Source organism: Pelodiscus sinensis, chromosome 16 (assembly GCF_049634645.1).
Source record: "Pelodiscus sinensis isolate JC-2024 chromosome 16, ASM4963464v1, whole genome shotgun sequence".
Taxonomy (NCBI): domain Eukaryota; kingdom Metazoa; phylum Chordata; order Testudines; family Trionychidae; genus Pelodiscus; species Pelodiscus sinensis.
Genome location: NC_134726.1, coordinates 38,435,612 through 38,458,294, shown reverse-complemented (window position 1 = coordinate 38,458,294; position 22,683 = coordinate 38,435,612). Strand labels below are relative to the sequence as shown.

Genomic DNA, 22,683 nt, shown 5'->3' with positions numbered 1-22,683 from the left:
GGTTCCAGGGAACGAGCAGCAACTAACTGGGGCGCCCCCTCCTGGGGGGCAGGCCGAGGTGCTGTTTGGGGAAGCCCGCCCCGGCGGAGGGGAAAGCAGCCAGACAAATGCCCAATGGCACCTGGCAATGCCCCGGGGCAGACAGGACACTAGGCGAGAGGGACCTTTGGGCTGACCCCGTCGGGCCTTCCCGCCCCTGTGCCAAGCCCGGGGGGGGGGGGGGGGGGATGGCCAGCAGCCTGGGGACTCGGGTTCACTGTACCTAGCCAGCTAGCAGTCAGCCAATAGCAATGCAGAGAGGGATTTCAGACCAGGACAAAGGAATGTGGGGGGACTCCCCAGATACCGAGGGGGGCAGACAACACGTCCCTCCCCAGGAAAAGACTCTTCGGCGTCTGTAAGCAGGGCAAAGGCTAGCTGAATCCGGCCGGTTTCCGGTCTGGGAATGGGAAGGTGATGTCTGTGCATTTAGCAATGGGGGTGCCTCTCTTTTGTCACTAAGTTTGGTTCCCATGGGAAAATTCCCCGAGTTTATTCCTTGGTGGCTCTTCCCATCTAGCCGACCCAGCTCTGCTTGGAACAGGAGTATTGCTGTGACCATAAACATGCTCTCTTGTTTCTTAGCCTGGTATGGGTCAGTCCTGGGCCCTGGACAATCTGTCTGTGGGACCTGCAGGCCTCTGAGTAGGGCACAGCAGCCCTAGACGGCCGTTTGGATTTTCTCTTTTCTTTTCAAGCTCTTTGGGGAAAGGATCTTGGGGTGCCCGGGGGTTGCTTTCAAGTGTCCACCCCGGTTGTGGGTTCAAAAGCACTTGCTGGTGGCAGCGGATTTCTAGCCCCCAAATTAGGTTTTTAGGATTTTGGGGGGAAGCCTGGGGAGATCAGGTTCTGGGGGACTTTTGCAGGCCCCCACTTCTGCATTCATCGTGCCAGAGTGGGGCACTAGCCTTGACGGGGTTAATAGCACCCTGTGCAGGAGGGAGAGGCGCCGGCTACTCCCTCTCAGCAGCCCGGACGCCTCTGCCTTTCGGAGCCCGCGCTTAGGGAAGGAAAGAGGCTGCTCAGCACTCGGCCTGACTCGGGGCCAGTAGCCGGCCCTGCCAGGACCAGGAGGGAAGGAGACACAAGATGGGTGGGCTATGACCTGCAGGCGGGAGACACGTTTTCGAGCCCCGGAGTCGCTCCCATAAAAGGAGTTTCCTCCCCCCCCCCCCCCCCGCGCTGCTCTGACATCCGGGGCCCACACGGCGCCAGCAGCGCTGCAAACGGCGGGTGGGAAGGGGCCTTTTGGACTCCTCTGTCACAGCTCACGGCCCCGGTCCCCAGCACCGGTCTGTCCCCTCCGCGTGTCAAAGGCCAAGCTGGCTGGGTCATTTGCAATCCTGGACATTATCCGCCCCAAGTCTGAGCAGGACATGGGCCCAATCAGCCCCAGGGAATCACGCCAGCCCATGCTGAACCCAGGCCACGCTGCACTGGGGTTGGAGAGCTCAGCCAGGCCTGCGTGGACACCGCGTGCCGATCAATCTCGCCCCAGCTCTGCGCTTCCCGCCGAGCCAGGGCCTAGAGCTGAGCAGCTCCAGCAGCCTGGGGCACAACAGGGCCCCTGGGTGGGCTGGGGGGCCATGCCGGACCCAAGCAGGCTTTGCGGAGGGCATGCGGGAGGAAGAGGCCCGGAGGGAGAACACGGCCCCCGGGGGCTCTGTACTCACCAGATGTTAAGGCACATCTTCTGCAAAACGTGTGCTGCGGAGGCAAAGAGGCACAGCAGCGTCAGGCTCCCGGCCAGCAGACAAACGGCCCCGGGGGTGGGGAGCCAGGCCGGCCGAGGCAGCAGATCCGCTCCCTGTTCGGCGCCGGAGTGTGCCCCTGCGCCCGCCCCGATGCCCCAGCAATGACGCAGCCCGCACCCAGCCACGTGCCTCAAAGCGAGCTGGACCCCTGCCCACGCGTCCCGAGCACCTCCTGGAACCTGCCGCACTGGCCCTGCTCCTCGCTGAACCCTGGGGCTGATTTCCTGGGGTTCCCTGCCCCCCGTGCCCACTGCGGCAGAGAAACGATGCGCGTAACGGTGTACGAAAGCAGCGCCTCCCCCCACGTGGCGAGCTGCGCTGTCCCCCCATCCCAGCCCCTGGGAGCTCTGAGGCTGCCCGAGGCACCGCTGTGAGGCTAGAAGGATGGACAGGTGGCTCGTCACCGGCCACGTCACATGCTTTAGAAACTGTCCCGTCCTCCAACAGCCGCAGCTCCAGCTCAGGCTCCAGCGAACGGGCGGCGCGAGCACAAGCCAAGCCCCGCGGCGGCTCCCAGGGCCCTGCGCGGACTCCGGAGCCGGCCCCGACGTGGCATCGTCACTTGCGACTCTGCCCGCTGCTGTTCCCGCACTCGGTTATCGGCGCCTCTGCTGCAGCCTCCCCTTCCTGCCTCGCACGGCTGTGCGCTCCCCCGGAGCTGCCAAACGAAACCCGTCGGCTTCCTGCCGCGGAGGGCTCCTGTCCATATTAACCAGTAAATCTCACACTGCTGCCGGCTGGAGCGGCCACTTGGGGCCGTGTGCAGAGCCGGCTGGAAAGGACCACGCTCCAAATAACGCGCGATGTCTTCATCGCCCTCCGGATTCGGGCTTCTCCTGTGCTAGACCTACCCTCGGCTCCCACGGCACTTGGCCAGACGCCAACACTACCACATGGATACAGTCCTTCCGCCGCTGGCCCAGAGGCAGGAATCCTACACAGCTAGTATGAACATGCAAATCGAATGGCACCTCTCAAAGTAATGACTGTATCTGCACATCGACTGGGCCTTTTTATGGGAGGATCTCAAAAGACATAACTCCATCAAGCCTCGCGCCAGGCTTGGTAGATAGGGACCCGTCCAGCCCTGCCAAAATGCAGCCAGCTCTGGGGTGGAGCCCAGCAGAACGCAGAAGTGCTACACAGCAACACTCGCCAGGGCCACGCGCCTAACTGTACTAAGACGGGACGATGCGCTATGAAGAGTGCTTTGGGATAATCGCATCTGACGGCACGGCTGGGGGTGCGGTGTCCCGTCCCACCTCCCTCGGGCACCGGTTCCGAACCGTCACCTCCTCACCAGCCGTCCCCTTCCTGGAGACTGTGTGTGTTCCTGCCAGGCCTCCCCTCACCTGAGCACAGACCGGCTTGGCTGGCCCCCCGCCCGCTGCCAGCCACATTTCATTCACAACGCCCGGGGCAGCGACGTGGAAAGAGGCCTCCTTACCCCACAGGTTGTGATGACCGGGTCTTTGAACACGCTACAGCACAGCAGGCAGCAGAGTTTCACCGACGGCTGCTCGGCGAACACCAGGGGCTCCTGGAGACACAGACAGACCAAGGGTGAAGTCAGAAGCGTCCCAAACGCAGGCCCCGTCCCGCACGGCGGCGAGCGGGGGAAGGAAGCCGCTGGAAGAGCTTGGAGGCCACGTCTACACCGCACAATTAAGTCGACTAAGTCAGAGTCCGTACACCCGGCAGTGATTCCATCACCGTGGGCGCCTCCCTCGGCGTGGGGCACTGCGAGGGGACCCCCGAACGCTGGATCTAAGTACAGGCTGCACCTCCCAAAATCCTGCACTCTCCGCTCTGGGTTGCTCCTGGACCGGAGAGCCTGGGAGCCTGATGGCAGGAGAGCCAGCAACCTGGCCAGAGAGCCCCACAGCAGCGCTGGGGCTGCAGAACTCCAGCAGCCGGTGGCCGGGCGGTGCCGGGAACCTTGGCCGCCCACAGCTGTGTGGAGCCGGGGGCCAGAGAAGCCCGGCACCATGTGGCAGCGCGGGGCTGGGGGGTTGGAGAACCCCGGTCACCCAGAGCTGGGGGCAGTGGCAGCATGACAGCCCGGTTGCAGAGGGGGCTGCAGAGGGGGCTGGCTCGTTTGGGGCCGGTGGCCAGGGACACCTCCCCTGGTCCGGCCCGTTCTCTGGTTCGGGACGGGCGAGGTCCCGACGGCACCAGACCAGGGAGGTCCAACCTGTCACAGCGTGTGCCGCTCGGCGAGGTGGGGGCGTGACGCTGGCACAGTGGGGCGACTGGTGAAGGCGAGTCACATGCACATTTGCCCGGCCCTCGAACCAGCCCCGGCCTGGGGAATGGTCAAATCCAGCTGCCGACTTGTGTCGCTGGCACATCTCTTGCTAACGCTGCTAAGAGTAAGGCCCCCATCCCGGCTTGAGCTCCACACAGGCCGATCCCAGGTGGAGCTGCAGTGAAATCAACGGGACTCCAGGCAGAGCTAACGGCAGGACCGGGACCTAGGACAGCAACGGCCACTGCCACCCGCAGCTGGAATGGTAACACAGCCCCTTCCGCGCTGTCGCCCCTTCTCGACTCCCCAAGCGCTTCACAGATGTTAGCCAACGAAACCCGGAAGCTGGGATTATCATCATCCCCATTTTACAGACGGTGTCACAAAGGCACGGGGGAGATGAGGTGACTTGCTCGAGGCAATGGAGTAAGTTGGTGGCGGAGCTGGGATTGGCACCCAGCCAGACAATGTTCCCTCCAGCCAACGGTTCTGCCATGGGACGGACGGACGGACCGACGGACGGACGGACGGACGGACACACACACACACACACACACACAGAGCAGGTGGCGCCCAGAGGCCGTTTTCACACTGAGCGTCCCCGTGTGGCTTCTAAGGACGGCATCAAAATACCTACTGGTTCCTCCTCTTCCTCGTGGAGCGAGAACGTGGAGCGCAAGGACATGCTGGACTCGGAGTGCAGCGAGCGCACGGAGATGGCGGAGTCGGAGCGGCGCGGGGTGCTGATCGGAGGCTTCCACATTGGAGACACAGAACAACGCCGTTATTACATGTAACCCCTCCGCCCCCCGGCTGCTTCCAGCTCCCATCCTCCTCCATGCAACTCGGTGCCAGGGCACGCAGCCTCTTGCAGGCCAGGAGCAGAACGTATCTCATCGTCAGCACAGTCTGGGCCACCTAGCCCCCTCCCCCCGCAGGTTGGGGTCAGTCCCCAGGCAGGTCCAACGTACGGCACCCACGTACCGTTCCAAGCATGCATCGGCGAGGCTCACTTGTGCCGTTACTTACCGGGCGCCCCCACAGCCAGCCGCTACGCAGGAACCCTTTGCAGCGAGCTCAGCCAATCTGCCCCGGCCCCGGCTCCCAGGCGCTGCCGGTTTCTACAATCTCGGCACTCGCACTCGTTTCCCTGCTATCTCACTTCTGCCAAGTTGCTTTGCGTAAGTGTGGAGACTTCCTCCAATTCAATTCCAGGACGGCCTGGCTTTGCTGCTTCCTGTTTGGGAGGGGGGAGCGAACGGGGCTTTGCATGCTCCAATCCAGGAGGCCGGGCTGGCCGCAGGGCTCTCTGCGATTGGCTTTGCAGGGGATGCTGCCCTGGAATATTAACCCCCACCATGGCGCTGAGGTTCGCAAGTCAGCATTAAAGCAACAATGGAGAAAAAGCTTGAGTCCAGCCGGGGGCGGGGAACGAACAGCCTGTAACACATCCACTGCTCTGACACCGACCCACAGGAACACGTCCAGAGAGGAGCAAAACAAGCCTGTGGAGAGCAGGAGGGACGGGCCGATGGAGAAAAGACGGAGCGTGTTGTACATGCGCCCCAGGGGAATCCGCCTAGGCGAGCGGGTGGGTGCACTGCGCATTGGAAGCCCGGCAAGGCCGTCTCTAGCGCTCCTTCAGGAGTCGGTCCCGGATTGGATTCTGCCCAGCCTTTCCATGCATGACTTGGATAACGGAGCACGGTCAGAAAGTCTGCACAGGACCCCAAGCGGCGCGGGGCTGCAAGCACGTTGGCTAACGGCTGCCAATTCAGAAGGACCCTAACGAACCAGAGAACTGGTTTAAAATGGACACGAGAAAACGTAATACTGCCAAGGGCAACGTACCACCTGGGAAGGACAAACCAATGGCAGGCCCACCAAACGGGGAAGAGCTGGTTAAGGAAGAACACTGCGGAAGAGGTAGGGTTGCCAGATGGTTTAACAAAAAATACCGAACACCCTTCCCGCCCCCAAAAAAACACCAGAGGAAAAACACTGTTAAGAAAAAAAAAAGGGGGAGACCAAAGTTGTTGAGAAAAAAAAAAAGACCCAGAAACCCTGAGAGTTGTTAAACAAAAAACAAAAAACAACTAAAAAAACCCCCAGCGTGGCCCCTTTAAGAAATGCTTCTGAGGCTTTTTCGGCCCTAACAGGCTGCCGGTGGCCACCTGCCATCTTGCCTCCCTGCTCTGGGCCGGACAGCTCCCCTGCGGAACCCGGTAAACACCCGGGATTTTCGCCTCCTGTCTGGGAAAAAAAAAATCAGAAAATAGCAGACATTTTAGGTGTTCGGTATTTTCTGAATTTTTTTACCGGACAGGAGGTGAAAACACCGGACGGTCCAGGTGAATACCGGACACCTGGCAAGCCTAGGAAGGGGATCCGGGGGCTCCCAGACTACACGAGGCCACGATGCAATGCAGCCGTGAGAAAGGTCCGTAGCATTCTGGGCTGCACGAGCAGGAGTGTCGTCCGTAAGTCACGAGAGGTGACGGTCCCAGCCCGCGTGGCACGGGCGAGGCCTCAGCCGGAGCCCCGTGTCCAGCTGTGGGCTCCACAACACGGAGAGAGACCAAAAGAGAGCAAGGAAAAGGCAAACCGATTTAGAAAACCCGGCCTGCGAGGACAGGCTAAAGTAATGGGGCGTGTTTAGAGTCCTGAGAAAAGACAAGCAAGGAGGGATCCGACCAGTCTGCAGCTCCCTTAAGGGCTGTTCTAAAGAGAACTCTGATCAGTCCTTCTCCAGGTTCAGTGAAGGCAGGCCAAGAAGTAACAGGTTTAATCTGCAGCAAGGAAGACTTAGGAGAGCTATTGGGACCCCCCTTTCTAGCTACCCCGTCATGGTAAGCTCTGGCCCAGGCTTCCAAAGGAGGCTGTGGAATCCCCATCACTGGAGGTGTCTAAACACAGGTTGGACAAACACTGGTCGGGGCGGTCTAGGCTTACCCGGTCCTGCTTCTGCCCAGGGGGCTGAGTTATGAGACCTCTCGAGGTCCCTTCCCACCCTCCAATGCCTACTCAGCTCAATGGCCGAGAAGCAGAGGCTGCACCAGAGGCGGATTCTGAAAGCCCCCCCCACAAGTAACCCTCCCCGGGCGTTCCCACAGAAAGGTGCACGGCCCAGGCCCCAGGCCCGAAAGGAATTCAGAGGGGCCGCAAGGGGCCCACGACTGCAAAACACGGGGAGCGAGTGAAGGCGGAGCATCAGGAAACCTGCGAGCTAGCGAGCTGTCGCAGGGAAGAGCAGAGGAAACCAACAGCTTTGGGATAGTAGAAGGAAAGCAGCCAAGCCACTATGTCACTGCAGGAGGGGGACAGGCAGGAACCGGACCTCAGACAATGAGCAAGTAGGACCTGACTGGTCCTTTATCATCTCCAGAACTTACTGGCTCTACACGTTTCCGATCGTCGCTGTACCTGCTTAAACGCCCAAGCACAGAGCTCTTTGAAACGGAGCCGGCAAATGGATTGGCAGGGAACGATGGAAAGCCAAGAATGAATGGCCTCAAGGGGTTATATCAGGTCTACGGCCTCAGCAATGAATGGGAAGACAACACAAAGTTCTGCAGCAAAGAAAGTGACCGCAGCAGCTTTCTGTAAGACCTCAGCAGTCAGACGACTCACGCCAGAGGGGCAGTTTTGTCCACAGCACTGCTCTGCGTGCGTCTGGGTCTGTCTACACTACCGCCCTCCTTCGAACTAGGGTGGTAATGTAGTCATACGAACTTGCAAATGAAGCCTGGGATTTGAATTTCCCGGGCTTCATTTGCATGTTGCCGGGCGCCGCCATTTTTAAATGTCCGCTAGTGCGGACTCCGTGCCCCACGGCACGGAACGAGGTGGAACGAGGTGTACAGATAGTTCAGAATAGGAAACCTATTCCGAACTACCTAGTTCGTGCCGCGTGTAGCCGCAGGCACGGAGTCCGCACTAGCGGACATTTAAAAATGGCGGCGCCCGGCAACATGCAAATGAAGCCCGGGAAATTCAAATCCCGGGCTTCATTTGCAAGTTCGTATGACTACATTACCACCCTAGTTCGAACGAGGGTGGTAGTGTAGACGTACCCTCTGAGAGGTAGATGGGTCTGGCTCGAATAGATCTACACTGGTTTCTTGGGGAGGGAGGGCACAGGAGGGTAATTAAGTCGGGGAAATAAAGATTTCCCAGGGCCGGTAGAGGAAACCGAGGAGCTAACCGGGAACGGCTGAAGGGGAAAAGCGGACGCCAGCGAGAAGAAGCTGATGTCTGTGGCGATGACTCCGTAGAGGCAAATATCGGCCAGGCTTTTGCCTCTTCAGAAGCGGGGAGGCAGCTTGGTACCACAGCCAGGGCACCGGCCGCACAGTCAGACCGGCAGAGGACAGGGTGAATAGGAAGCCCAGCCCTTTCGGCCGGATCACGGCGGGTCTGGTTCCAGACTGTGGCTCTGTGGAGAGAGACTCCCTCTAGGGGTGCACATCGGAAAAGACTCGGGGAAGGAAGATACTTATCTAGCGGGTGCTGCTGGCGTCCTTTATAAGGGGCCTGGTCCACATGAGCAGGCCTCACCCGGGACTCCAGCTCCTTAGAAGAACAGTTTCAAGGCCTTCCCCGCGCCAGCTAACAAGTGCTTTGGGTGCAGTGTTCCCCCCGGGAGCTGATGCCTGGGCAGGGGTAGGTTTGTGGGCTTACCTGTATATTGAGTGAGTACGACTCGGGCACCTCGCCTCCAAAGCTAAGGCTGCCCTTGGAGAAGTCCGGGGCTCACCTCTAACGCGGGGACAGACGGCCGGAGCCGGACAGACGCCCAGCCCAGCGGGCTGAGCCCCCCGCGGGCAGCATGAATGCCGAGATCCAGTCCTGCCTCTGCGACTGACCTTCAGCGAGCAGCATCACCTCTCTGCCAGTCGTACTTACCCACCGCCCCGCCTGCACCGCTCTGTCTCCTCCCCACCGAGCAAAGGCCAGCCAGGCCCGGCTGTGCCGACTGCCCTGTCCTGCCCACGCCCGGACAGCGACTCACCTGGTGCAGGGCAATCACACAATGCCCGCCTGGTGTAACTCCCCAGAAAGGTCACCCGTTAAACACGTACCATGCCATCGTCCTCGTCCCGCGGGGAGTAGGTGAGTGTGCTGGATGAGGAGGGCGTCCTGCGGTGCTGCTTAAAGGTATTGGTCCCATCAGCTTGAAAGCAAAAGACACACATGGAGGGTTTTCGCTGCACCTTTAACGAGCGAGGGCTCTCTGCAATGCCCTGGGTTTGCCCAACGCTGACGGGGCCCCGGGGGGAGCTGCGGGAAGACTTTGGACAAGCGAAAGAAAAGGAACCGGGATTTCCCCACTGCCCCAAGGCCCCAGGAAGGGCAGCACCAGCAATACCGGATCACCGGTACTCGAGCCAAGCGTGCTCAGGGGAGCCAGCCCCGCCAGAAACGGACATTCCACTCATGCTAGCGATTCCAACAGAGCCGTAGGCTTAAAATAGTCTTAAAAGGGAGTCCCCATCCTGCCACACGGTACATGGCTTATAACAGGGGCAGTCTGGCTGTTCGTTGGGCACCAGGGAGGCTGTAGTACCCAAAAGATCAGCTTGTTATAGACTGCTACCGAGGTTGCAAATGTAACTACTCCGAAGTCAGGCAATGACCCAGGTACAGTGGCGAGTGTAACCTTAACTCTGCCCCCGTGGCAGTATGCATGACAACGTGGGTGTTCCTTTCACCACGTTGTTTTCACCTGTGGGAGTCTCAGCTTTGGTAAATCAAAAGCAGTCGTGTCAAGGCAAGCGAAGCCACTGGCCCCTCGTGAGGCTACAGGCCACGTTCCTCTCCGGTTTGGCTGGAGCCCTGTGAGGCGGGGTGGTACAACCCCCCTTACTGGGCATGGGAAGTGGAAAACGGAAGCTGAGCACTCAGGGGATGCTGGGAGTTGCAGGCCCCCGGACACCAGCTGGGCCTTGGTTTTTGTTTGCTAATGGTAAGGTCGCCTGCGTGACTCAAGGGCCTTATGATTCCAGCACGCGGCTCCTGCCCGATGCCCAAGGGAAAGGGAGAAAGCTGCCAGCTTCCCAAGCAAAGCGGACGAGGAATTCTGCGGGCCGGGGTGGCTTTGGGGGACCTACTTCACAGGGACTGTTGGTTGCTTGGGGACTCCCTGGCTTGGACCCTGTGCACTTCATCGCTGTCTTCCCCCTGCATCCCCGTCCTTGCTGAACTCAAGACAGCTCAAGGGGATTTTGCTCAACCTGTCCAAAATCATTCCCATTCAGGCGGAGAGCAAGGATGGAAACTCCCAGAGCTCGGGAGGGGCACTGGGGGTGTAACAGACGCAGATAATGAAGAGTGATTCATGGGAAAGCACTTCCGAGGCCACTTATCTCTGTGCTGCCTGCTGACCAGGCCCCTAGCGGGCGCTGGGACCACATGTGTCCAGAGCACACGTCTTGCTGCGTGTCCCTCGGTGACCGTGCAGGGACTCGCTGTGATTCCTTGCGCTCTCTGTGCAGCAGAGGAGGGTTCAGAGCGGCAGGGTGCCCTTTTTTTTTTTTTAATAATGGAGATTGCCTATCTCCTAGAACTGGAAGGGACCTTGAAAGGTCATCAAGTCCAGTCCCCTGCCTTCACAGCAGGACCAAGTACTGCCCCTGACAAATTTTTGCCCCAAATCCTTAAATGGCCTCTGCAAGGATTGAACTCACAACTCTGGGTTTAGCAGGCCAATGCTCAAACCACTGAGCTATCCCTCCCCCCCAGGGCCAGAGGCTCCGAGGCCATGGGACACTCACCCTTCGTGATGGTGGTCACCGTGGAATAGGCAGGCCCAAAAGTCGTTTCCATTCTCGTCTGAAACCAAGGCAGAAATAACGGCATCATGGGTCGACCTTGCGGGATTGGGGTTTGCTACTCAGCCCAGTTTGGGTACAATACTCAGGAAGATTCCAACGGTTTTATCTGTGGACACTGCTGCCCTAATGGGCAAACTTTCACCCGTCTTTATTTTGTCCACACAAAAAGGAGGGCAGAAGAGGCCCGAAACACCCCCCACTCCCCATTTCCGGCCCCTGCTCCGCTTACCCCGTTAGTGTTGTCAGAAGTCGTGATGTTTGCTGCGCCACTGGAGAAGCGATTGTAGCGAGCACTCTTGTTTGAGCTCATAATCTAGATCCGCATGTATTAGTCATGGGAGGTTTGCTCTGGAGGAAGGAGAAAAAGTTGGAGGCTGGGTCACTCATGCAGGGCGAGGCAGGGGTGTCAGAAGGTCCCCCCCGCTTCCCAGACCATGCATCAGCTCTCTGACATGATCTGGCACGCACACACAGACGACTCGCTACGCCAAGTCAGGCCTGGATTGCCAAGAGTGATAATGAACTTGCGTCACTAACTTCCAGGGCCTTAAAGGAGTTGGATCCCCCCCTTCTCCCGTCGAGAAGGCCCTTTCTTCAAATCAGGTCTCTGCAGGTCTCAGGTTGGTCACCCAAAACCCGAGACGCCCCAAATCATTAGCTTCTACTGAAAACGTAGGCTTAATGCTTTAGGAGCAGACAGACAGGTCGGACCGCAGCCGTCTGCCCTGGGGAGACAGCGCCCAGCGACACCACACGAGTCGCACAGAGATACTCTCTGCAGGATCAGTTACTTCATCTTCCCTTTCTGAGCCTCTTCCTCCCCATTCCAATAACCCGCTTCCTGCCCCGCCTTCTCCCTCCTTCCCCACTGACACCCACTTGCTGCTTTCTCCCAGGCCCACTTGCTACAGTCCCCCACGGCAGAGCCTTTGCTGCTTTCTCCCTCTCCCCCAGCCCCGCCTTCCTTCGAAGGCTATGGGACAGCTCAGCCTTAAATGGAGCCGAAGGATTAGCTGGGTCTCTACAAAGGAACGGCACTCGGAGGAGCTGAAGGAGGAAGAGCGAGCAGCGGCCCCTTGCATGAATGCCTTGAGTATGAGAGAGAATAATTCTGTTTGCCGTCAGACCAACACTCTGTTCAAACAGCACCCCCAGGAATGCAGCCACCTCTAGGGTGGAGAGTGGCAGTAAGTATATAGGATGAACAGTGCCCGGTCATGTGATCATGCCACCTCAGACAGGGCGGCATCTTGAGCGGGTACTTTCCCAGTGACGGGGGTGGGGATCGAACAGGAAATAAAAGATTCTCGCCATATGGAATCTTACTGAAGGGTGGGGAACGCGTTAATTCTGGTTGCCGATGCTTCGCTGAATCCCCACCCACGGTGACAGCTTTGAGGATCTAACAGTACTGTGGGGAAGAAAGGCCTGGTGCCCTGGCTGCAACAGGGATCTAGCCTGTGACGAGAAATCCCTGGAACTCTAAGCTGCAGGAACTCAGCAACCCGCCTAAAGCAACGTTTAGGGCGAGGAATGAGTATGCGTGACCAGTTTCTTTTGTGAATGTAGCTTAGATTGCACGTTTACCTTGCTCACTAATTGGCTTTGTTCCATTTGCTCCCCTTATAACCACTTAAAAACCAAGTTTATTAATTACAAAGGAAAATGTTGTTTATCCCGAACCCTTTGTGCAATTCGTACCTGGGGGAGGAGGGAGAACGGTGCAGATCCTCCTCCACTTTGAGGAGCTTGCGCTGTGTAAATCTTTCTATGGCACAAGGCATCATTTTGGGTTTATGCTCCCCCCCACAGCTCCCGGGCCCCTGTGTGAATTCGGGAGGTGCAGGGAGCTCACCATGGGGGCCGGGAGCTGCCCCCTGCTCAGTGTTCGCAAATTTCACCATCTGCAGTGGTGCCGCTGTGTGTGGTGAGGGTTTTCCACAAGGAAACTGAACACAGAGTGGAACCCTCCTAGTTCAGGGCAGAATAGACAGGGAGAAACAGCTGCTGAGGCAGCGCCTGCAGATCTGGTCAGTGCATGTAGTTCTGGTCCGGAGAGACTGGAACAGACAGATCCTGGCTCTGGCAGCTTCCGCTCAGGACTTCTGCTTCCAGGCCTGTAAATGCTGCATCTGCACTCCATCAATTTATGCTGCTTGGGGCAGGAGCTGTCTTTGGGCTGGGTTTCTACTAGGGATAGAAAATCCCCTCTCATGTACCGGTTAAATGTTCTGTTCAACCAGTTCACTGATTAAATGGGGTGGGGGGAGGGGAAGGGGCTGCTTCAGCTTGGCCAAAGCAGGCCGTGTCCGCAACAGGCCCAGCCCAGGTGTGCTGCGGCGGGGGGTTGCTCCAGCTGGGCTGAAGCCCCCCATCTGTGGTGCGCCAGGCCAGGCCAGGCCAGGCCAGGCCCAAGGAATAGCAATATCCTTGGCTCTGCAGCGTCCTCCGCAGCTGCTTAGAACAGCAATGGCCTTAGGTGCCCACTCTTACAGCCTCCCCCCACAGCACCACAGAAAAGGCCCTAGAGTCTCAGTTTTGGAGACGCTCTCTGAGTTCTCCAACCCAGGACTTTACCAGTCAGCTCCCACGTGGGCAGGGAGGAGCCAGTCCAACTGCCGCAGGGAAAGGGACGCTCCATTTTGCACCGGAAAGCCCTGGAAAGATAAATATTTCCTGTGGCCGGGTGCCATGGCTTGTGGCAAAGGCCTTGAGGACGTACCTTCGAAAGGAGCAGCCCCAAAAGGACAGCGAGCCAGCCTGGCCAGATCCAGATCCACAGAGCTACTCTGCCCTGCGACTTATTTTTTAATGCAGCTTCCCGGTTTCTACCAAGAGACAATTTAGAAAAAGAGGAAGCAGTCAGACCGGCCTCGCATTCGAGCACACGACCAGCCGTAAGCACGAGACACGAGAAGTCATTCTTCCGCTCCACTCTGCGCTGATTAGGAGTCTTGTGTCCACTTCTGGGCAGCACATTTCAAGAGAGATGTGGAGAAACTGGAGAAGGTGCAGAGAAGAGCAACAAAAATAATGAAAGGTCTAGAAACCATGAGCTGTGAGGGAAGACTGAAGGAACTGGGCTTGTTTAGTTTGGAAAGGAGAAGACTGAGAGGGGACAGGATAGCAGCTTTCAAGTAGCTAAAAGGGTGTCAGAGGGAGGAGGGAGAAAAATTGTTCTCCTTGACCTGTGAGGACAGGACAAGAAGCAATGGGCTTCAACTGCAGCAAGGGAGGTTGAGGTTGGACATTAGGAAAAACTCCCTACCTGTCAGGGGGTTCAACACTGGAAAAAACTGCACTGAAATAAATTTTGGGAGGTTGTGGAATCTCCATCACTGGAGATATTTAAGAGCAGGTTAGACAGACGTCTATCAGCGATGGTCTGGACGGTGCTTGGTCCTGCCGTGAGGGCAGGGGACTGGGCTCAATGACTCTCGAGATCCCTTCCAGTTCTAGAGTTCTAGGATTCTGTGACTGTAAGCAGCAAGAGGGGTGAGCTGGATTCAGGTACTCACCCCGCAATTCTAGGTCCCAGAATTGCTGCAAGTAGGAACCCGCCTAAAACTCTGCCCTTCCCAAGGCAAGATGCCTCAACTCCACCCAAGAGGAGCAACTAAACAAGAAGGAAGCATTTTCCCTATGGCCAATTTAGCCTTTGGCTTCTCTTGCGCCAGCCTACAAGGCAGCGTGACTGGTGAAACTTCTCACTTCCAGGGGTGTCCCCGTTTTCAGTGGCAGAGTTCCCCGAGCGCTGCACAAACTTGCTGTACCCTCACCGGGACGGGTTATTTATGACAGAAATAGATGCAGGAAACCTATGTCTAGGAAGAGTCATTTACCTCAAGGAAGGGACTCCCCCAATATTTCTATCCTCCTACATGAGTACAGTTCTAGGTTCCTCTTTTCGGGTCAACATGACAACTCACGTGCTGTGTCTGGGCCACAATGATACATCCACTGGGGCATGGGGCAGGCCAGAAACCTACCAGACCCAGACTGCACTGGAGAAAGAACTATTTCTGCAACACCTCCTACTGCACAGTGCGTGGGATTTGCCACGGAATCTGCAGCCACCTCCCAACCTTCTGCGCTGAATGGCCCATACGTGTCTTTTTCTTCCTGCTCTCTCCCAGCTTCCCTGGAGTCATCTCTCATGCTGCTGCAATGGCTGCACTGGAGGCCTCATACCGAGCAGGGCTGCTTGGTGGAGAACGCGGGCAATGCACAGCGCGACCGTAATGGTGGTGTGGATGGTGTGGGCGTGCCTGTTGTCGTATCTTGCGTGAGCCCCAGAGGGTGTGGAATTTCTTTCACTAGTCGCAGGCGTTTCAATGGCACAAATCACAAAGGTTTGCTCATGCCACGTCGGTCATAGCTGGGGACATGTTCTTTAGTCTAGCTGCACATCACCCAGGAAAGAGATTGCCGGGCAGAGGGAGGGCACCAGAGTGGAGTAATGGTCAATTGGTCCAACAGTCAAGCACACTGGGCCAGGAAAGGGGCGGCAGCACTTGGAGTGGAGGACCCAGTGATGGGGAAGTAGTAACTACATGGTTCTCCTTCATATGCAAAACTCTTCCCTGAGTCCGTTCCTGGGAGATCAGTTAGTCCATGCAGAATCTGCTTTGATGGGTTGAACTCTTGCCACCTTGCCAGTAGAGATGTGAACAGTTAAGTGGAGAGCATCACCCTTACCCGGATGCTTACTGGTTACTCCAGTCTGGCCGGAGCAGCCCCTGTCCATGGTGGGCCCTGCCCAAGCAGCCCCGCCCATGGGAGTGGAGGTGTCGGCTCTCCAGTGGCTAACAGGCTAAACGTAACGATTTACTGGTAAACTGAGTTAACGGGATTTTACATCCCTACTTGCCAGGCTGCATTAAGAATGGGTGGGTTGTGTTTTGCTTCCAGGCCAAAAAAACTTGTCTGACGGACAGCGGAAAAGTTGCCGTCTGTGGAGAACTGGCTTCCCCCTGCTCAGTGGAGGAAGCGGGTTTTGCCCACGAAAGCTTGTGCTACTAGATGTATATTTTTGTTCGTCTCAAAGGTGCCACAACACTTCTCGTCCTATAGAAAGGTGGGGTACCAAGCAGGAGGGGGGTTCGGGAGCTCCGAATTCCTCCGAGAATATCACATCTTCTCTACTTCCTAAAGAACTGCAGACCCCGAAGTGGGGTGCGTTGAACAGAGTCCTGCGCCAGGGCTCAGCAGAGCTCTCCTCCGCCGTTAGGGACAACAATCCGATTTGCAGAGCATAGGCCAGTGCTGTCTTAGCTTCACCGCGCTGCCAAAGGGACACATACTTTGCCTGGGAGGAGACTCTGCCTCTCCACCGCTGTCAGAGGAGTGTCCCTATGATCTAGCCAACCCCTGACTGGTGCGAACGTGGGCCAGGCCAGCCTTGTGGGCAAGGCACGAAGGAGACCAGATTCATGGGCTCTGCCTGGGGGGCTGCGGGACAGTCACCTCATCTGTCTGGGTCTCAGTTTTTCCATGTGGAAGGTGGGGCTAACAATACCTGCCTGACGGGGGCTGTGAAGCTGAATCATCCAGAGAATTCCCCAAGTGATTCCTGCAGCAACCCTCACTCCAGGCTGAGCTACTGCCAAGTCTTTCGGAGAGGCCGGGCAAGCAGGTTGATTCACCTCCACGACTATGGGCAGTGGGTCGTATCCTGGATCCTGTACCGACCCCTTTTGGGGAGCGCAGGGGCCTTTTTATAAAGTTAGATCCTAACAGCCCAGTCCTGCACCTCTCACTAGTAAGACAATGACCCAACCGCAGAGGCAAATACAACTCAGATGGGGCTACTATAAGGTGGGTGCATAACTGGCTGGCTAACCGTACTCAGAGAGTAGTTATTCATGGTTCTCAATCCTGCTGGAAAGGTATAACAAGTGGGGTTCTGCAGGGGTCTGTTCTGGGACCGGCTCTGTTCAATATCTTCAACAACGATTTAGATATTGGCATAGAAAGTACGCTGATTAAGTTTGCAGATGATACCAAGCTGGGAGGGGCTGCGACTGCTCTGGAGGATGGGGTCATAATTCAAAATGATCTGGACAAATTGGAGAAACGGTCTGAGGTAAACAGGATGAAGTTTAATAAAGACAAATGCCAAGTGCTCCACTTAGGAAGGAACAATCAGTTTCACACACACAGAATGGGAAGCGACTGTCTAGGAAGGAGTACGGCAGAAAGGGATCTAGGGGTCAGAGTGGACCACAAGCTAAATATGACTCAGCAGTGTGTTGCAAAAAAAGCAAACATGATTCTGGGAGGCATTAACAGGTGTGTTGTGAGCAAGACACGAGAAGTCATTCTTCCGCTCCACTCTGTGCTGGTTAGGTCTCAGTTGGAGGCTTGTGTCCAGTTCTGAAACATTTCAAGAAAGATGTGGAGAAATGGGAGAGGGTCCAGAGAAGAACAACAAGAATGATGACAGGTCTAGAGAACATGACCTATGAAGGAAGGCTGAAAGAATTGGGCTTGTTTAGTTTGGGAAGTAGCAGGTTTGGGGAGGGAGGCTAGCTCAGTGGTTTGAGCATTAGCCTCCTAAACCTGGGGTTGTGAGTTCAATCCTTGCAGAGGGGATTTGGGGCAAAAATTTGTGAGGGATAGTACCTGGTCCTGGTCCTGCTGTGAAGGCAGGGGACTGGACTGGAGGCCCCTTCCAGTCCTATGAGATAGTCTTGAATTAATGGAGATTGCCTGAGAGGGGACAGGATAACAGCTTTCAGGGAGCTAAAAGGGTGTCACAGGGAGGAGGGAGAAAAATTGTTCTCCTTGACCTTTGAGGACAGGACAAGAAGCAATGGGCTTAAACTGCAGCAAGGGAGGTTTAGGTTGGACATGAGGAAAAACTTTCTAACTGTCAGGGTGGTGAAACACTGGAATAATTTGCCCAGGGAGGTTGTGGAATCCCGATATCTGGAGATAAATGTCTATCAGGGATGGTCTAGACAGTACTTGGTCCTGCCATGAGAGTAGGCGACTTGATGACTTCTCGAGGTCCCTTCCAGTCCTAGTATTCTATGATTCTAAGAAGGCAGGACTTGAAAACCAGAGCCTGACTACAAGAGATTACACTGAAAAAGCAGATGAGAATTAAGTTGTGCTGCAATTGGCACTAATGGCTCCCACAAGTCACCTTTAAAAATCTGAAGCCATTTTCAGTTACCAAGGACTCTCCAGAGAAATGCCCGACAGGCCTATTACCGACCACCCCAGCCCACTACCATAATTAAACAAACCCTAATGCTCAACTTGGTGCTTTACGGGAGAACTCAGAATGTGAACACAGCACGTTCAGACCTCGGGAGATGTATTAGCTGAGCTTCCCCATGCCGCAGAGAAGTAGGTAGGGAAGTATTCTTATTTCACAGGTGGAGTAAAGCAAGGCACAGCGGGGAGATCCTGCAGCAGAACCATGGTTGTGGAGGCATCCATCCAAAGTTCAGCCCCGGTGATTTGCCCACGTGCACAAGCAATACACAGCGGCCGACTCTGGAGGATGTCATTAGCTGCCCAGCTCAGAAGCTGTGATAAAAGACCCAGGAACCTACTGTACAAACAGACCCTGCCTTCCTCCTCTACACGTCCCATTTCCCCAGCTCCCGTAGTTCATACACCGGCTCTCCAAATACTTCACGGCAGCACAATGTGGCAAAGCAGCAGCTGAACAAAAGCCCGTCCCCAGTCAAGCAAACCCACCGGTTGTTGTGAATTTAAACGTCATCTTTCCCTCGAATTGCGATGGGATTTAAACGCAGCCAAATGCCCAGTGGTACAGTTTAATACGTTACTGAAGAAATTCTTGTCCCTACCAAGGGAACTGCTGCCAAGGGGTAGAACACCCGCCTCCCCCTTCAAACACGAAAAGCAGCACATTACATTCCCCTTCCTAAAACGCACCCCACTGCATGACCGTGTCTTCTTTCCCTCCTTTCCTAAATCGTTGCCCACTGCTGCTGGCTGTTAGCAGCCTAATGGGGGCTGCGTTCCTCTGGCAGGGGCCAGCAATTCCATTGGAAGACTCTTCTGGCATTCCGGGAAACACGAGCCATGGTCGTTACCCAAACAGATGTCGTGTCTCTTTTTTACACCCCTTTGAAATGGGATTGCTTGCTTTACCCGTGCTCTGGGTGCTAGGGACGTAAGCGACTAGTCGACTAGCCGATAAGCATAAGCTTCTATCAGAGGCAGCAAGGAGGGGAGCAGGAGCCGGTGCTGGGGGGGCTGGCTTAAAAGCTGGTTTCCCCCAGCACCATCTCCACGGGGAGCAGAGGTGTAGCAGGGGACCAGGTGTGAGCCAGGAATCAGCTGATTCCCAGCTTGTGCCTGGTCCCCGCACTGCGCTTCTGCCGGCTCTTAATACGTTTAAAAGACAGAGCCGCAGAGCGGTTAGGTCCCAGGGCCAGAAGCCAACCCCACTGTGGCTCCACAGTTTCGCCCGCTTATCGACTAATCAATTAGTTGATGGATATTGTGTCAACTAGTCGATTAGTTGATTCAATCGCAATTTAGCTTCCCTACTGGCTGCTACTGGTGTGCTTTAAAGACTCATCGGAAACATGCCTTCTACTGCCCCATTTCTAGAAACGTCACTCCAGAGAACAATTTCAGGGCGTTTCCGTCGTCTGCTCACGTCACTAGCATCTCCCTGAACCCTGCTGCTTAAAACAAAACCAATCCGCTGCGAGGCAAACCAACTCTCACAACCGCTGAGAAACTTTCAACTCGCATCCGAGCACAAGAAACAGGCTGATTTTGTAGAGACGACTGACGGCGTGGATTGGAACGGGCTGCAACAGGTAGTCACGCAGAGGTCTAGGAGCCCCAGGCACTTTGATACTTGAGACAGGCCCCCTGATTTCTGAAGATACAGTTTGTGACAATGGTGCTTTCCAAAGTCAAGCATGGCAATCTCGTAGCAGCTTTCAGCTAGAAAATGTACCAACCCCATAGTAACGAACCAGGCACAGGTTTCCTTTAAATAACACAGAGGATTTTACAAGGAGCAGCATTTTTTAAGAGTAGCTGAGATCTCCTTAGTATTGGCGACCTATTTTGGAAATACAGAGTCCCCTGGTCCCTGCACAGGAAAGGGTTAACGACACAATCCGACCTTACTGTATCGCATTTCCTTACAGGTGACGAGTCACATCCACTTCACGGACTTGACTTTCAGCTCCACCCAGCTTCCTCCCTACGCTTCGCACAGGGTTACAACAGCACCTTCATGTCCCTCACTTGTCAGTTAGGATTAAAAAACAACAGCTGAAGAAACTCTGTGGCCACGCACAGGTTGCGCCTCACACGGGGAAAATGCTTTACCTTGCGTGGAAGCCACCCAGGCCTGTCTGAGCTGGAAGCGAGACGCAAAGCTTGGCAAGCAGCTCCCAGGACAAAGTGCTTCAGTTCCGGCCAGACTTTTACTCTTTCAAAATGTCTCTTCCACTATCTACGTGCCTGTCTGTGTGTATTGCTGGCTCTTCGTGATGTAAACAGAAAGGCATGCAGAGAAGTGGGTGATATGTAAATTCAGCTGGAAAATCCCACAGCTCAGCCAATCCCATCTCCCCATTTCGGCTTTGTCCGGTTGTTCTGAGTCCAAAGAGATTGAAACGACTGAGGAAAACCCTCCCACACAGATTTACTCTGACCGGACAGACCTCCCAGGAGAGGTCAGTACATTCAGAGCTCGCTCCAGCAGCATTTTAGAACCAGAACAAAGTCGGTCAGAACTCCCCAAACTAGTTGGACCGTGAAGTTGTTTAATCAAGGGCAACTCGCTGTTTGCAGACCTGCCCCCGGGGTGGTTGTGATCAGAGAGAGCCGGTTACTGAGCAGGGAGCCTGTCAGAAGAGCTAACCGCGGCGTAGATCAGGGGAAGGCCTGGTGGAGTCAGTGGACTTACAGGCCTGAGGAACCTGCTCCAAGGAGAGAAGAGGTGGGTTGTGAGATTTCAGGTTTGCCCCTGCTGCAGCCAGTGATCTCCAAGGGGAAACAGAGGCGGCCCTTCCTCCAGAGCTTTCAAATCAATCTCCTGTTTGGCTACATCTATACTAGCCAGTCTTGCGCAAGACTGGCTAGTGTAGACGTTGCCACTATGTATATAGCCACGCATCTATCCAAGCCACACCAGCACAGCCTAACCATATCAGCCATCACATCAGGGGTGCGTACCACTGACATGCTCCAATGGGGTCTATCCAGCAAGTGCCAGCAATGCCCCTCTGCCAGGGATATCGACCACACCGGACAGTCCCTGCGCCAAAGGATACCTGGGCACCAATCAGACACCAGACATGGGCACACACACAAACCGGGAGGGGAACTTTTTACCCTGCCCGGGTGCTCACTCCAGCACAGATTTCAAAGCAGCCATCCTGCTGCAAAGGAGTTTCACTAACCAATTCCAGAGCGGGTCTGCAGAACTGGAGTTCACCTGCCGATTTGACACCTTACCCTGGGCTTCAAGAAAAACATGGACTGGCTGGTGCATTATAAAGCCAATTTCTCTGGCCAATTTCTCTGCATTTCCACATGAAAAGCTATGTATGGGATGCATCCAACTCACTTAATTAGCCTCGTTAGCACAGGCCCTATGATTGACAGGTACTTCTTCTGCTGTTACATATCACTCTTGGTTTCTGTTATTTCCACTCTCATTCATCTGAGGAAGGGGGCTTTGCCCACTTCTATATATTTTGGTTGGTCTCTACAGTGCCGCAGGCCGACTCGTTGTTTTTGAAGTCACAGACTCACACGGCGACCTCTCTGAGATTCTCCTGTTTATGGGAGCTAGGCGAACACAAGGGTCTGTTGACTCAGCCAAAGCTCAACACAGGCTGCATTACAGGACAGGGAGCAGTTTGCAACAACCAAAATGGACCCAAGTTCTGGCAGTGACATTTGGACTCACACACTTTTTCAGGCTCTTTTTAAAATTGGGTGGTGGGATTTTCAGAGGTGTCTGCCCTGGCCTACCTCGGCTCCCATTGAAATCAATGGGAACATTGCCCGTGATTTCTGTGGAAGCTGAGCTAGGTCAATGCGGGTCCTTTTGAAAATTCCTCCCCCGAATCTTCTACTGCCCCATGAGCCCAGGAGGGGTCTGCGCCAGTCCGGGAAACACGGCAGGCCTGGACTCCAGGCCCATGGTGAACAAAGTAACAGCTGCCCGTGGGGCAAGCAACGTAAAAGAACAAAAAGCAAACAGGATGTTTAAATGATGCTTGTTTTCATAATCAAAGATGCAGAAACAAACTGGGAAGGATTTTCTCTCCAACGCCCTTTGGATGAGGCGTGTGTGTTTGACCGGAGCCATAAGCAGCCTGAAAAACTAACATCACCACAGTGAAAGATGTATAGTGTAAAGGCAGAAGGGACCCTTAAAGATGAAACATAATTAAAAAGGGCTTAACCCTGAGGGCGTCTGGGCACCCACCGCACACCCTAAAGCCAACTGGAAGCTGCAGGACACTCAGCATCACTCAGAATCAGTCCCAAGTAAACTTATTTACCTCCTAAGCACTTCCTCTACAATTCCCCTTCAGCTGGTTATATGACACAGCCTATGGCAGAGCATGTCCTGGCCGTGGCAAGTTGCACAATCAAGAACAACAAACTGCTGAACAATCTCCCAAACCTCTTGGCCCCGGGGTTTCAGCCGGCAGCACGAATGCAGCTTTAATGGTTGTCCAGCTAGGCTAGGGAGGGGTTATCAAGGCAGCACTGCTAACTAACACCGCATCTCTTTGGAGTCCTTGCAAGAGCCGACCCTTTGTGCACCGGTCTGGCACGG

General features: G+C 55.6%; 1 protein-coding gene across 3 annotated transcripts in view; it reads right to left on the bottom strand.

Annotated features, from left to right (window-relative positions):
- The window catches only part of TRAF7 (TNF receptor associated factor 7), a 42,740-nt gene that overhangs the window by 12,442 nt on the left and 7,615 nt on the right, over nucleotides 1-22,683 (bottom strand). The window contains exons 1-7 of one of the 3 annotated variants that reach the window (XM_075899855.1): nucleotides 20,211-20,359; nucleotides 11,104-11,222; nucleotides 10,815-10,872; nucleotides 9,123-9,214; nucleotides 4,679-4,795; nucleotides 3,241-3,333; nucleotides 1,713-1,746 (exon numbers count right to left, since the gene is read on the bottom strand). In XM_075899855.1, coding sequence (XP_075755970.1) covers nucleotides 1,713-1,746; nucleotides 3,241-3,333; nucleotides 4,679-4,795; nucleotides 9,123-9,214; nucleotides 10,815-10,872; nucleotides 11,104-11,184 — 475 coding nt within the window. In that variant the 5' untranslated portion in view covers nucleotides 11,185-11,222; nucleotides 20,211-20,359. Of the gene's footprint in view, nucleotides 1-1,712; nucleotides 1,747-3,240; nucleotides 3,334-4,678; nucleotides 4,796-5,070; nucleotides 6,032-9,122; nucleotides 9,215-10,814; nucleotides 10,873-11,103; nucleotides 11,223-20,210; nucleotides 20,360-22,683 lie in introns of those variants that run through there. The other 2 variants (XM_075899854.1, XM_075899856.1) reach the window with 2 other exon arrangements.